General features: G+C 44.2%; 1 protein-coding gene across 3 annotated transcripts in view; it reads left to right on the top strand.

Annotated features, from left to right (window-relative positions):
- The window catches only part of LOC135913342 (uncharacterized), a 181,335-nt gene extending 168,313 nt beyond the window's left edge, over nt 1-13,022 (top strand). The window contains exon 3 of one of the 3 annotated variants that reach the window (XR_010567972.1): nt 12,872-13,022. Coding sequence is in view for 1 of the 3 variants with exons in the window: in XM_065445933.1 (XP_065302005.1) it covers nt 344-471 (128 nt within the window). In the remaining 2 variants the exon portion in view is untranslated. Of the gene's footprint in view, nt 1-343; nt 2,388-12,871 lie in introns of those variants that run through there. The other 2 variants (XR_010567969.1, XM_065445933.1) reach the window with 2 other exon arrangements.
- Nucleotides 13,023-15,981: the final 2,959 nt, after the last annotated feature.

Here is a 15,981-nt window from a genome sequence, read left to right as displayed (position 1 = left end):
GGTTCACAGTGATTCATTATAGCAGTTATGTTTCGTTTAGTTGGACTCCGCGAATATGATTAGAAATCAGCTTGGGTGCAGTGAGAAAAATCCCCGTACAGTGAGAACTTTTGCTCCGACATCAAACATAAGAAAATAAAGATGCTTTTCGAGGTACTAAGGTACCTGAGAACGATGCCCATCTTCTTGACTTGGCTCTCCACACTGTAGCCGCTATATACACCATCTTGACACTTTTCCATCGCGATATTCAAAAAGAAAAATTCGAAGGAAAGGAACGCATGGGTTTGTGAAAATATTGTATAACGGGTGTCCTGTTTTGTTTTCTATTTTGTCTTCGCAGTACGCAAGGAGAACGAGGTGATGTTCCGGATTCCGACACCACCACCTGCATTGCTGTCTTCCACGAGGTCAGCGGTCACAGCATTGCGAGAAAACTCAACTATGGCCAGTCTCACAGCCGCCGGCTGAAGTCAACCCTGGCTTTGCCTCGCTTGGAATCTCAATTATATTCAGGGCTGGCAGGCTCGGGAGAGCCGCTGACCTTGGCTTGATCGGCCGGGCATGGCTTGGTGCCGTCCAGGATAGGCGCTCAGTGCCACCAGCTGCAGCAGATGCTTTAATCACACTGAGAACGTGGTGGCATTGGATCGCTGTTTGATTGCGGCCACACAGCCTTCGTTTCTATTTGCCGTACTCATCGATGGCAACTAGAGGAGGCAATACTCAGTGAGAAATTGTGGTTCTAGCACAGCAAGGTTGCAACTCGCTTTTTTTTTTTCGCTGTGCTACGGATGACTGTCCAGACACTGTTAGCGTTCCGTGACACATGTTTGAAGGACAGTCTTCCTATCTAGCGGGCGTATTGTGCACTCGCATAGTTACTGTCCCGCTGTGCAGCTATGTCGGACTGCTGGAAATACGATCTGGGTTATCCGACGAGCCACTGAAGCATCTGTAGGTGGATCGAGTCCTTGATGGCAATCAATTTTAGCCAATGAGAAGGAGAGATAATGGAGATAATTGTTGTCAGCCACTTGGAAGCACAGTCTACACGCTATATACTCCTCTGAACGTGCTTACTATCTTCGTACGAACAAAATGTGGCCTGTGGTGATGAAACGAGTGTCGTTGTTGTTATTTTAACCATGTTGTAAGAACGGTCTCTTCACGTTTAGACTTAGAGCATGTAACGACATCTCGTTTCTAATAACAGATATTGAGCCGCTTGACAGATAGGCTGCTGCACTTTTATCTGCAGCAGTGAGAAGGGTGCCAAGAACCGTGAATTGGTAAGGTCACGATCTAGAGTATGTCGCTTGATCGTTCGGCTTTCTCTTTGCCGTAGTAAGACTGTAGCCAGCCGTTAGTGGCTGAGTTGCAATGCCATGCTTGTTAGGAAAAAAAATGACGCACGGTTTCGTGCATATCTGTATGGTTGGTCTGTCTGTATATCTGTATGGTCGTGTATAATGTATGGTTGTAATCAATTGTTGCAGTAATCTGCATGCTTAAGACAGAACGATTCCGCAAATTTATGGTGGACACATTGAAAGATAAGCACAGTGTTTAATAGTATAGGTTATTGTCGGAAGACATACTGCCTGTCGCGCACATCGTAACTGTGTTTAAAAAATCGTGCTTTCCTATACTGGGTTGTAAGCTCGGGTCGAACTCCTATACGGCCAATTAGAGCACATGTAAAACGTAGAAATGTTTTTCTGAGATAAACCCTGGACAGATGTTAGTAAAATTTGTTGCATTTGAGAAGAAAGCTGAAATTTAGTGAGTGTAGGAAGATCAGTAGGGATTCAGGGCCACAGTTTCTTCACTAGAATTGCCTAAAATTTGGAAGTCTTGAAGAAAAGAAATGCACGAAGTTTACAAACCCGTAACTTTACACAGAAAGCACATATCGCACTTCTGTAAGGTGCATATATTAGAGCATCTAAAGTGGAGACATTTGATGTATTATTTTACAGCCTATGCGAATTTCTTTACAACTTTTCTAGGAGTTTTTCAAGTCTTATGCACAAATAGCAATATACTTCATAGCAATGTTTAATATATCATTTTGCCTACTTTAAGTATATCATTAAAGGGGCACTGAAACTCGTCTCAAACATGGTAAGAAAATGTTTGCTGATCTTTTAACTAGGCTCCTATTAACATGTGAGCCAAATATTACTGCATTACATTGTGTCAAAAGCAGTAAAAAAATTTCTTGCTCTCGTTTCCGCACGGTCGCCATGCAGTTGGATCCACAACAGCTATTGGCTGATTGCATCTCTGCAAGATTATTCTCAGTAAAACAATAATTATTGATTTGAGTTAAATAAATAAAAACAAAGCTGAAATCTAAAACATCATCAACAACAGAAAGACCATTTCACCATTGCACTGCAGGCCCAAACGTGACCGTTTCCCTATGTTGCGTCTACCGTGGGTGTGGCCCCCGAGATGAAAAGCATAGCACACAAACGCGGAGGGGGGGGGGGAGGGAGGCGCATTGCTTTGTTGCGCTTCTTTGCCGTCTCCCCTGCATAAAGTTCCAACGCGCTAGTGGAAATGAGAGAAGAGAGAAAGCCACTGATTGTTCCGACTATTACATTTAACTTTTCTTGTGCTTGAAGGATTCGAAAAAAATTTAGCGGTGAGGTATTCTCAGACATTTAATAGTGATATGATTCTAGGATTTGATAGAAAAGTGTTTCGTGGCCCCTCTTTATTCGGTTTACAGATTGTTGATGTGATTTTTCACAGTGGAGTTAAGCAGTTGTAGTCTTAATAGATCGTTCAAAAGACTAGACTGGTGGGCTTCTTGGTACTACACAACTTGAGGTTGAGAGCAAGAGAGCAATAGGACAACAAAATGGGAGCGCTGTGTCTTCGGGCCCTGCTGTTCTCCTACGTGCTCTCTTGCACTTAACCTCAAGTTCATAGAACGTTTTCTAAAATTCTGCAATTAAAAAAGATTCACAGCCTCAATAAAAATTTGCTTCCTACAGTCACTGGATTTGAACTTTTGCTTTTAAATCTAACAAACATAATGGAATTCGATGCGGTAAATGCCGAGAAAAACAATTTATTCTTTTAAATGCATTTATAGTAGCCCTGTCTCCAGGGATGTTTTATCAAATGCATGCAGAGGCAATGAGGAACACTTTTCTCAGATTAATAGCGCGGGGTGAGAGTACATGCAAGCATGTCACAATGTCCGCAGATTTAGCGTCAACAATATTTAGCTTATTGAGTTTCATGAACAAACAGTGAACAACAAAAGAACAACACATACCGAGGTATTTTCGTCGTGTGAAAAACAGACATCATGCTTTTGAGGTACTGGCATCAAACGCAGTCTTGGCAATCAATAATCTGGCTGCGGGTGCATGTAAGAAACGAAGCACTATGTAAGGCCGGTTCGAGTTGCAGAGGTGCAAAGCTAGCGTAGTCTTATGACGTATTCGGCCCATACTTTGTTAGTGTAGATTGACACCTCGGTAAACTTTCTTTTGCAGTTGGTTCTGAGCAAAGCGACTAAAGGGAAACTAGAATGGATTTCGGGCTTCCGATTTTAAAAGGTGCTCAAATTTTGATTTTTTGTACCGGTGTGAAATATAAACATGAACATGCGCGTGTAAAAGCAATTCTGGCAAAATCTAAATGACGCTAACATTTTCTAGTAAGTTAGCAGTGAGCGCGATATTTTGGGAACACTGAAGTGTTCACTGTCATGACTTACCAAGAGGTAACGGTTCGATGTGATCTGAACGTTTGTTGTTACTCCTTGCTGTTTTTCTACGTTGTGAAAATCGGCTTGTGTACATTGAAAAGCAATAAAGAAGAGTAATCGCGAGAAGGAATTTGTGTATTGTTGCTTCCATATGCCTCTTTTATCTGCCGTGATGGCTTAGTCGTTCAGTAAACATGGTTTTCTGATGCTGATCACAGCGTTCACGCGCGAGATCTTAACATAAAAATTTCTATGTGAAGATATCGTCACCTTGTAGTGACGGGGAAGATACACACACACAGAGAAAACTGAATCACGAAACAAAGCTTTTATTGGGCTAACCAGTGGTCGCAAAAAGCAGGTGACGCTGGAAGCACAACGATAGCGGCGAGCACAGTCGGCGATCATCGAGATCTGATGAGCGCGACAAGCGCGTTACCTTTCATACATGTCTCGTTGAAGGTTCAAGCTAAGTCTCTGGTAACCCGCGCGCCTTCCAAAAAGTACTACGCAATTCGCGCCGCGCATACAGTCACATTACGCAAGGTTCGGTGACAACAGACAACAAATATAACCATCGATAATATTCGCGAAACTTACGATACACGCATGTCCAGGGCCAACCGATAATGTTTATTTGTTAGCCGGTGAAAAGAGGTCATCGGAGAAAGACCAACAAGCACCTGTCAATGCTGTATACAAAAAAAAAAACATATCTGAACTTAATGGAACACAGTAACTCTCTAAGCTATTTAAAGGGTGTTCCTAAGTTCCTGTTCGACAAGAGATACATTTTTTAAGAAGGTGTTCATCGTTGTTGTTTACATCGTGACCATGTGCTTTTCTTTCTCGCTACAGGCGATCATCGCGCTCCGCGCTGTGACAGTCGGGCCTGCTGCTAAGGAAGCGCTAGCACTTGTTTTTTAATACAACGTGAGAAAGGGGCCATGTGGTACATCTCACAGCAGTGAGCTGTTAGTAGCTCTTCCATGCGTATTCGCAGTCAACTTGCAGATGGTATTTCCTTTGGTCTTGTGTGCACGTGATTTGACGCGCACATAGCTATGTGCCATTGAATTTCCACGATGGCTTCAAGCAAAAGGACCCAGCGAAGTAGCGAAAGTCGAATAAGACAAATGATGACAGAGCTCGATTTGCCGCACTTGGTTGTCGAGGAACATATCCATTGAACTGCTGCAAAGAAATGTCAAAGGTCTCGAAGTACTGCGGAATCGCGTGCGTGGGCGATGAACTGAATAAGTGTCAACTTATTACGAGCCAAAGGTCTTTTTTTAAGAACTCTATTTAAGGAGAGGCGGTACTTAAACGTTGCGATTGCTATTTGTCTTCTGTAGCGTCGAAGTTGAGCTCATACGAAAAACAATTATAAAATAAAACAGAGACCTTAGCGCTAAGAATGTTCGCGCGCGAAAACGTAAATTTTCACTCAATTTAAATGTTGAAACGATACCAAGTGCCCAGTGAACCTACATTTTCTCATATTATTCTTCGCATTACATAAAGATTCGTAAGCAATTTCAACTTTGATCTGTCTTGAATGCCACGATGCCAGCATAACACCCGTGTCTCGTACCCTGGAGATACGCAAAACAGAAGCAAACAGGTAGACATTGATACTTATTCCTAACGATAGCGGGTGGTCTAGCCGAAGCATGTACACTTGCTGAAATTCTCTTACAAGGAGTGCCATATTTCTTGCAGCGTAAAATAAGGTGCTCTATTTTTTCGTCATCCTCATCACGGGAGCATGCAGAGCTGTCACTTTTCTCTCATCTTGTGCAAAACGCTTTTAGTATAAGGCTGTTCCCAGCCGTAGCCTGCGAATTGTTGTTTCAACAGAGTGGATAGTTTTAAACGGTGAAATTTCATTGTATGACAGGCTGTTTGTTACAGAACCGGCTGTTTTATGCGCCATTTACGGATCAAGCTTCATTGGACAACCGAATGCATGGTTTGCATTAAAAAATATGCGAAAACCGTTTAAATGATGGTTGGCGTAAAATATAGCTGTGCGTTTCTAAAAACGTATCTGCATTATTGGAATTATGCGCTTGAGTGTGCACGTGTATTTCAGTGACACCGTTATTTTACGAAGCGTTCTTTAATTGCATAACTTCGTAGAAAACAGAGCCGTTAATCGGCTCATCTGGTCACAGTGCTATATGTGGCTATGAACATAAGCAGATTCATCATATCTCTGTCGTCGCCAGAGAGAGGCGTGAAAGCCGGTTTCAAATGTGAACTGTAAGCTTTCAGGCCCAACAAGGCTTTGGCGTGACAACACGGTAGATCTGAAACAGATACATTAGTTAGCCTTATATGGTGAATCCACCCTACAACATGGTTACGCACGGGCATGTGCTGTTTGAATCGGCGCCTTTGTATCGATGCTACAAGTCTTACCCCACCCGACAGCGTACCACTAACCACCGACAACATCTGAATGAACAGAAAAACAAAAAAGCAAGAGAAAGACATACTCAGCGGCTTACATTGGTAAGCTGGTGGACGCTGTGCAACACCAGTAAACCACGCTAAATATATACAAGTAACACGCAAACATTGTACTTCCCTTTTACCCAAATAAAGAACGAAGCAATTCACGAAGCCTGTCAATGATTTTTTGGACGTCAACTGCTATCTCCATCAGTCCGCAACAAGTATGCAGCTGAGGAAGAAGCGTAGCTGCCGAGGCTAATCAGGTACAAAAGCGGCTATGGTGGAAACGTTTTACGGCTTCGAGGACAACATCAGAAGTGGTCACTGATACAATGCATGGGTGCGACTGCACAAAGCGATGTCGTTCAATTGCCACCATTGCGGAGGGGCAAGGCAGCAATGGTGACATGCAAGCGTGGCAACGGCCGCCATTACCACAGAATGGCTTCGGAACCAACGAGCCTGTGAGCCAGCCTGGAGCCGCCAGGGTCTCCTACATTTGACCGCCAACACTCGTTCTGGAAGCGACAAAAAAGCTGAGAGCATGTCAGACGATGCAAGCTGTGCGAAAAAAGGTGAGAGTGGAAAATCAGATTGACCACATTAATGATGCATATAAAAAAGGAGGTTCGAGGGAATTCCTGTAGTATTCCGACAAATTGAATGAAAACGTTTTGGAAAGTGAACCCAAATGTTGTAGCCTCAGAAATTGTTGTGCTAGCAAAAGAGAAAGTAGCTTCTTATCTATAGTGAACAAAGACAAGTTTCTCAGTCACTGTGAGTTCACTCGCCTCAGCCAAGACGTTGTTGTCATGTGTTCAGGTGGCTGGCTTACTAGTGAATGCATTTATTCCGGAGTCATACACATGAAATGTTGGCAAAATCAGGACCATGCCTCTAGAATACACAGAAGAACAATTAACAGAATATTTAAGAGAAGCAGGAATGGCATTGGCTGGACGACAGACCCGTTACATACGTCAAGGAGTTGGCACGCGTGAATCGCGCCCTGTGAGAAGTGTAATTTTGCAATTTCGCTATGACCGACCAATCTCAGGGCGAGCATATATTGGCTTTACTAGCCATACAGTACAGGAATATCTGGGGTCAGCCAAACGCTGCTTTGACTGCCAGAGACTTTGCTACTTAGCGAAAAACTGCCGAGGAACAAAGCGCTGAGAAATATGTGCAGAAGCACACCATCACAAGACTGCAAGTATATAAGACAGCTTAAGATAAATGTGCGCATTGCAACGGGCCCCACACTGCATCATTTTCTGGATGCCCGCAGAACAAAGCGGCCTCTATTCTATATGAACACGACATTACCTATGGTCGCACACAACAGCGTGGTGCATCGGAACCAGACATGAATACGATGTCTCCAGTGTAACCACCTCGACCGCACGCGCCTAGCATCAGGACACTTCTAGGCAATATGCAAAAGTTTTAAGGAAACCACAACACTGAGGGCAAAGTTTTGGGTCAACATGAAGCCCGACAAAAAGTTCAGGAGGGACCACGTCAGAAGAGCAATCACATGGCTAACATGCGGCATAATACCAGCACATCGCAACCAGAAAGTGTAACGAAACAGCCGAACTCCTCTGCGTCTATTGCTGAACTTGTCATACCAATGTTCTTCTGTGCTTTAAAAGCCACACTTGCCGCCATTACAAAGCCCAATAACCACCCGGAGGGGAAGGCAGTATTGTCGGTGGAACAAGTGATATCGCAAAACACTACATCAGCCACTGAGCGGGCGAAACATTAATAATTGCTATCAAGATGTCGCGATATTCCAATGAAACGCGAATAGTCTTCGCTCTAAGTGCGCGAATATTAGAAATCTGGTGACTCAGTTCTCCTTTCCAGTGTTATGTATTACAGAGGTTGGTGTAGACAACGTTTTTAGACTAGCTAACTGCGCTGTGTATACGTCCTCTCGGTCTTCAGGACTACGCAGAGCGATGATCTGTGTTCGAACAGACCTGCTATGAGTCTTACTAAGTGTCGCAGCGTTAGACATCCCAGAATACGTTGCATGTGAAGTTCGTTTTGGCTGAGTATATATAACTATAGTCACTAATTATCTACAACCCTCTACAAATATTTCACTTTGCACATTGACAGGCCTCTTTCAGAAACACACAAAAGAAGTAATATTTTGCGGGGATTTCAGTGTGCACAATATCAGGTGGGGAAGCGCCTACTGTTACCGTCGTGGAAATGACCTAGAAAAGGCAATTCAGAAGAGTGGTGTGTGTTTGTTGAATGACGGCTCAGTGACATTCCGACGGGGCTCTAAATATTCCAGATGCCTGGACCTCACGTTCTGCTCAAATAATATTGCATGTGGAGCAATACGAAGACCAGAAATTGAAACAAGGGTTAGCGATCATTTATCTATTTTATGCAGCATTCCAGACTACGATTTTCGACTTATCGGCGCTCTACAAAGATAACAAATTGGCAGGAATTTCGATATCACGATACAAGTCAGACTGATGCGGTCAGTGATACAGACAGCCTATCCTGCCTGCTACCTTGAATTATTCACTATATGCAGATGACTTGAGCATTAGGGCATCTGACTCGAGTACTGAAGCCGTTCAGCAAAAGCTGCAAGCTGGTCTGACACTAATTAACGATTTCTTGAAACGCAGAGATATTATTACTTCACATGAGAAAACTGCTGTACTTCCTTTTACAAGAAAATGCATCAAGAGATTCTAGCTCGTGCTAGACTCTCAGCGTCTGCAACTAGTGCGACAACACAAGTTCTTGGCTATTATCATAGACAGACGGTTATGGTGGGTTGCCCTAATAAAAGCTTTAGAGAATAAAGTCAACTCCCTAATCAACATTCTTCGATAATTTGCTGGAGTGAGATGGGGCAGTTAAACGTCTTCCTTACTATGCATCCAGTCGGCAATCATTAGACAAAGAATAGAATACTTTGCTCCTGTGCTACATAGTGTACCCTGTAATCTAGAGCAAACAATTAACACATTGCTGGCCAGAAGCCTTTGCATATGTCTTGGTGTTCCGCGTGCATCTGCCAGTGCTTTGGTGATGGCTCAGTCCCACCAACTAACTTTTCATACACTAACGTTTGCGGAAACTTGTCACTTTTTTCGTTTCGCTACACGACACGCTATTCATCCACTATTCCCGCCCCTTCAGAATAGAACCGCTGCACGCATACAAGCAGAAATACGGTGGAAATACGGCGGTAAAATATGCTATATATTGTCTAATAATCAAACCGTAAGTTCTTATTCACGATGTGTTTTATTTCCACAAATAACTCCTCGAAATTGTCAAAGAATGTTAACGAGAAAGTTGGTCTCCGTTAATGCCTTTTTACCTGTGAGTCCGATGAAAACCGCCTGCCAAGGACAACGCCCAAAAACTTACATTGTCAAACTTGCAAGCGCTGATAATGTGCCTATAGATGAAACTTTTGAAGCACTTTCTTGTAAAAGGAAGTACAGTTATTGTGTCATGGTGAAGATTCATATCTGTTCTTTTTATCAGAAGTTTGTTAATTATTGTGGGGCCTCTTTGTAGTTTCTGCTGAATGGCTTGAGTACTGGTGTCATATGTGCGCAATTTGTCTATGTAAAGGAAATAATGCAAAGAAATGGACAAAAGATGAAGTGACTCAGTCATGACATGATTAAATAGAAATGGCCAGAGGTACTTCCTTGTGCAACGTTGCGCTCACTTTACGCTGCTTGTTTTTACCGTCAGCAGTGTTAACACATAATTTTCTGTGGCTTGAAATATCGCAGTCTGTTTCAGTGTTCAATCGGCTACGTCTAATTGGAATGACGTATGTAGAAAATGCGGATGGCTCGCTGTGTCAAATTCCGGCTTGATGTAGAAACACACCGCAACGATTATGCTAGCGCAACTCCTTTCCTAATCTGCATGCGTTACAAGATTCAAAATAGCATTCATCGTATACCAGCGCCTGCATTGCCTCCAATACTTCGGGGTAGCGGACGGGTGCATTTCGTCCCACCCTCTAATCTAGCATCGATTATTCTTTCCATCGCTTTACACACGTTGCTTGCCAGGCTTACAAGGTGAAAGGAATCCCCCTCCCCCCAAATAAAAGAAATGTACCAAGCACGCGAACGTGTTTCTCACACCACAAGGCTTTCATCGCGGTCCTGGAATAATAAACAAGAGAAACAGTATACTAAGCGTGCCACAGATACTTGTCCGCGTGTCCTTAATTAAAATTCTGGCCTATTCTAGATACAATATGTTCGACGAGTTTCGTGCTACAACTGAAATGATTTTACGGTCTATCTCTGGACGTAAGCCTGCAGAGAACGAAATGAATATGTTTATATATTGAGTAGAGCCTGCTTAGATATTAGTAATTTTGTTAAATTGGACTGAACCACCCCTCAGGCTGAGTGAAAGAACATTCCGCGGATAGTGTACGCTGCGGTGAACATCTGAGCCAAATTTCACACTCATGCTTGGCGCGTGAGGCTTGGAAGCGGAGCGCGAAGTCGCCGTTTTCTTAACCAGTTTCTTTTCAACAGAGGCCTTCTCCTCACCCGTGCTGGTGCTGCCGTCGTCTGCCCTTTGATGTCAGTGGGCACATTCCTTTAGAGCGATGTCATTGGCCGATAGCCGATAGTTGGCATCAACGAAGAAGCGCGCTTTGATCAGTGTACTTCTTCCTGTTGTTGCTGTGTGTATTTCACAACGCAGCTTGCTGAACAGGCTGAAGGAATCGGAAATCTGCGTTTTGACTTTCAGTAGGAATTAGGTACTTCAGGAAGAAGCCTGCTACGTTTGATTTGGCCACAATACTTGCCCGTATAGTAGCCGTCATGTCTCGCTCATTTCTATTATATTTACTTTCTCAACTAGCCTATAACCATGCGAAACTTAAGGTCACACTACACGTAGGCTTGCCAGCACGCGCACATTCCTGCCCACTCTTGGTCATCCTGGCTCACTGTTAGTTTTAGTAAAACATCGCTTCGTAGTAAGCTATTGTTAGCGCTTCAAAATGCTCAGTTTGGATGTGGATATTATCCGTCGTGCAAGCTGGTCCAGGATGATGCCGCTCCGCACCACGTAGCGCGGCCAGACTGGAGCACTTGAGCGCACACTCCAGCCCTGTCGTAAACACTGCCGTTGACCACTACAGGTGAATGTATCTTTGGTCTATTGCGTAACCTAGATACCGCGGCCGCCGGAAGGTTCCGTGACGAGCCCGCCTATTTAGAACACCTTAATAACGAGGCAGTCGGCACTGCTATTGAGGAACCCTAGCTCGCCGAACTCGGTGTGGCTAGCTGAGGACTACCGCATGACCTGATTGGGTCTCGGTTGGTAACGTGGTTCCCAGCACTTGGTGAACCAGCATCAGCCCCAACATCAGGTCACCTGCTTCCCGAGTTGCACACCTTCTAGGTGTGCCACCATCTCGGCATAGCGGTTGAAACTCATTAGAGATAATTTCAACGAGAGTATGAAGAGCGGCATCGATCGAAAGGCGTATATAGTACGGCGCTTCGAGCATGCCAGGCAGCGGCCTTGGGTTCGTAACGTCGCTGACGCCTGGATTGCTTAAATTTGCACCCTGCATATATCGGCGATTTCAACACGGTCCGCAGCAGTGCAGTCATCAGTTATTGCAGTTGCGCATGCGTGGTGAGTGAGCGCATTTGTATTTGGCGAAGGTACATTCTTATCACGCTTGATTCAGCGCATCTGAACTATATGCCAGCATGCTGCCGGTCATCCGAGCTAGTGCACGATGCACTCTGGTCTAGCGGCTCTGGCAAGGTCAAATATCTGGTAACGAAACTTCCATGGGAGCCCATGGCATTTAAATTATGGTGGTTCATGGTGGTTGATAGTGGTTCGGGGTTGTTCATGGGGCTTTGCCTTATTTGTGTGACGAGGGAATACCTCCAGTGAAACAAAAAAGTAAAGTGATGCGATATCTGTTAAAAAAAAGGAGCAACGTCGCTGTGGTTGTCAATGGTGCTAAATTTATTTTTGGTGGCCTGCTATTAGGGCACTATTATAGAATGTCTCGCAATTCGACGCGATCGCCATTTCGAGCTTTTCACGTGGAAAGTAATGCAGGGATGCGTCAGCCGTGTGAGTGTCGCGATTGCACCTATGCACCCATTGTTTCTTTGTGGGACGAAGAAAGCTTTCTGTGTAGTGTCCCGGTCGCGTCGTCAGACGCGAAGCCACATGAAAGCAGATAAGTGAAAAGTCATCCCGCGATCTAACTCACTGCTTTTGACTAAACACGTTACCCACAACGAAATACATCTTACCAAATACCAGAACTTTTACAAACGTTGACAAGCAAAACAACACAACATGCATAGGGGGGCCTATAATTGCAGCTGAACTTTGCGAGTGCTCCTGTCTGGGCTTGCTACACAAGATGCATTGCGTAGGAACTGACAGCGGGGTGAACAGCATTTTGTAGCGCGGGCGCTGAAAAACAAGTGCGCTCAGTAACGGCTCAGGCCGTTACTTTCGGACTCTTACAGACGAGATCCTACCTCACCCCCAGAGCGCTTAGTTGGATAGGCCCCAACTTCCCGCAGTCGTGCTCCAAATGCTGTCATGCATGCCGCTCCTTCGACCATATGCTCTGACTGTGCCGGTACAACGCAGGCTCCAAAATTCAATGCAAGTTCAAGTGGGACGCATTGCTGAAGAGCCTGGAATTCACACGCCAACTACCAGCCGTCCAGAGAGCCCGCGACATCGCAGAGAGTCACCACCTTCCGGCCCCGTCGTCGGCGGAGCCACTAACTTGATTGGGTAGCCGAAATCAAGTTCCCCAGGACACTTCAATAAAGTTCTTATCAGTTATCGATTTTCTTGCCGCATATACATTATAATAAAATTGATTAGAATTTCATTTTATTTTAATAAATTCAAGCTATGTCTTGTTTTTTATTTAAAATAGTTTTTATGTAACAATAGTAACTCCCGTCTCACCTAGTCGCACTTCAGTCACTGCTTCCACAACTACTCTTGCCGGTGTCCGTGACAGGTTGTTCTAGACCGCTTTTCGCCCGAAGCTTCGCAACCCATTTCAGTCGACCTTTGCTTTGGCGCAAGACAGAACGTTTTTCATTCCCGCGCCAGCGACACCTAAGCGCATCGAACGCTGTCAGTCGCGCTGACTTCGCCAAACGCTAGACTGCATAGCGTCGAATTTTTACCGGCGTAGCGTTACTTAGCCGCGGGTGGCGCGCGTAGGCGTTGCGCCAGACTATATCCGCGCTTTTAGCCAATGTGCGCGCTGCCGACGTACTCGCCATAGCGAACATAGAAAGGACGTTTCGTTCTACCTCTCAGAAATTATGTGATGTCGTAGATACAAGTGCGAAAGGTAATGTGCCACTCGTGCCATTTGCTGCGAGAAAACCCAGCCACACGTAGCTATCTAGCACACTGTAGCACGGCTAAGAGATGACACACCTGAGGGGACGCCGTGAGCTCAACCTTAAGTTGAGGGATAGCCTCAGAGCTTGGCGCCTTGTAGGCACCAAGATTTGAAGTAGTAAGTTCTAAGTGAATATATAAAAATAAATTTGAAATGCGCGCCACGGTGACGTTCAGTAGGAGGAATGTTGCGAGATCGTACCGCTCCGCTGGGGCCTGTGAAGTGCAAGACATTGAAGACGGGCACCGCCAACACGAATAAAGGCTATCTTTGATTGTAAATAAATCCGCTTCTGCTAGACACATTGAAGTGCATTTTGCTGCAAAGTGTTTCAGAAATAGTCTAACTTCAAGTGCACTTCTCTACCACGATAAAGAGTACTTTCGCGAAATTTCTAATGGTCTTCGTGAAAATTTCTGCAAGACTGACTTCGTCGCACTGGTTTCTTCAGAGTGATGTATGTAACGATTCCAACGTTAGGTAGAAGTGTTCTTTGCAAAAGCTTATCGAAAATCAATAAGTGAGATCTGTCGGCTAGCCTACGTTTCGATGAATGGGCCTATGTTTGTCTTCGGCCCTTTGACACGGATAGGTCCACCTATCCAAACGTAGGCCAGCATTTCTGAGGAACCTTAGCCCGTTTTATCAGCTGCAAAAGCTTACGTGTCTCTAGAGGCATGCATCCTTATTAAGCATATACTAGAACGCACCAAGGACAACTTCAGCGGTTTTTCATATTCCTCGCCTCTCATGGGCGAGTGGTGTCTACAGGTAACACAAAGAGAAATTCTTTTTGCGGAGTTACAGATTTGTGTATGGAGTTTCTGGCAAAATATATTCGGCCAACACTGAATAACAGGCAGAAAGCTTCATATGAAGGTGGAACTGAACAGGATTGGCACGTGACTTACATTCTTTCGAAAGCACGTTCAGTGAAGAAGAACTCGTGCAAGCCAAGATTTCTGTTGCATCACGTAGTTGACGTAGAGTAAATGCAATGTGCACCTATGTTTCGCATAAAATGGGAAATGCCTTTACAATTTTCACATGAAGCCATAGGTGGCTTGAGGTGAAGCTTCCTTTCCGTATTCTGCCTAATATGTTGCCCACCTATTGCTGAAAACTTTTCGACAAAATATTTTTTGTTCTTGCACATCACTATTTTCGGTAGATTTTCTTAATCAAATAACGAATAAAATTGTTCTTTTGAGTATTTCTACATATCGTTCGTAAAGGGGCTACACAACATTTATTAATAAAGGCCTTAACCAATTCGCCTTGTCTTCTTTGATCATCCAAGCAAGGCAGGAGTTCACAGGAAGGTGGAGGTTTGAAAGGATGAATGGTAGTCGAAGTATTCGCTTACATAATTGACTAGATGCTGACAGAGAAGTCCCTTTGTCGAAGCGTTGGGTTCAGCGAAATTCCTTCCTCGACTACTGCTGATCACTTCTTCTCCCGTGTACTCAGATTTAGGTGCACGTTAAAGAACTGCAGGTAGTCCAAATTATTCCGGATTTTCCCACTACAACGTGCTTCATAATAAAATGGTGGTTTTGGCACGTAAAAGCCCAAAAATTACTTTTTTATTACGAGGGCCGTTTTTATTTCAACCTCCGATAGGCTTTAAATAAAAGACAAGTTCATCTAAAACAATAATTTTATTACCAAGAGATTAGTACAGTTACGGTTACTTTTCGACATAATCACCGAAGAGATTGAGGCATTTGTCATATCTGTGGACAAGCTTTGCAATACCCTCTTCAAACAAAGTTGCCGCCAATGAATTCAAGTAGTCCTTGACGTTGGTTTGAAGATCGCCATTGGTTTGAAAGCGCTTCCCACCAAGCCATGCCTTCAGTCCAGGAAAAAGATGAAAGTCACAGGGTGCTAAGTCTGGACTGTATGGTGGATGATCGAAAATGTCCCATCCAAATTGTTCGAGAAGCCGTTGAGTTGCTCCAGGAGTGTGTGGACGGGCATTGTCATGGATCAGAACAACTCCAGCGGTCAGCTTTCCTCTTCGTTTGTTCTGAATGACTACGCAAACGTCGTAAAGTTTCACAATAAACAGCTGCAGTGATTGTGGTTCCGGGCTCCATAAACTCCACAAGCAACACACCTTGTTGATCCCAAAACACAGTAGCCATGGTCTTTCTGTTGTTAAAGGTTTTTTTGAATTTCTTTGGTTTGTTTGGTGAATTTGAATGCATCCATTGTTGTGATTGTCGTTTAGTTTCCGGTGTGTCGTATTGAATCCAGGTTTCATCCCCAGTCACGATTGATATCAAAAGGTTGTCTCCTTCATCCTGATAACGCTCAAGGAACT

The sequence above is a fragment of the Dermacentor albipictus genome, chromosome 4 (genome assembly GCF_038994185.2).
Source record: "Dermacentor albipictus isolate Rhodes 1998 colony chromosome 4, USDA_Dalb.pri_finalv2, whole genome shotgun sequence".
NCBI classification, from domain to species: domain Eukaryota; kingdom Metazoa; phylum Arthropoda; class Arachnida; order Ixodida; family Ixodidae; genus Dermacentor; species Dermacentor albipictus.
This window is presented reverse-complemented; position numbering and strand designations above follow the sequence as displayed.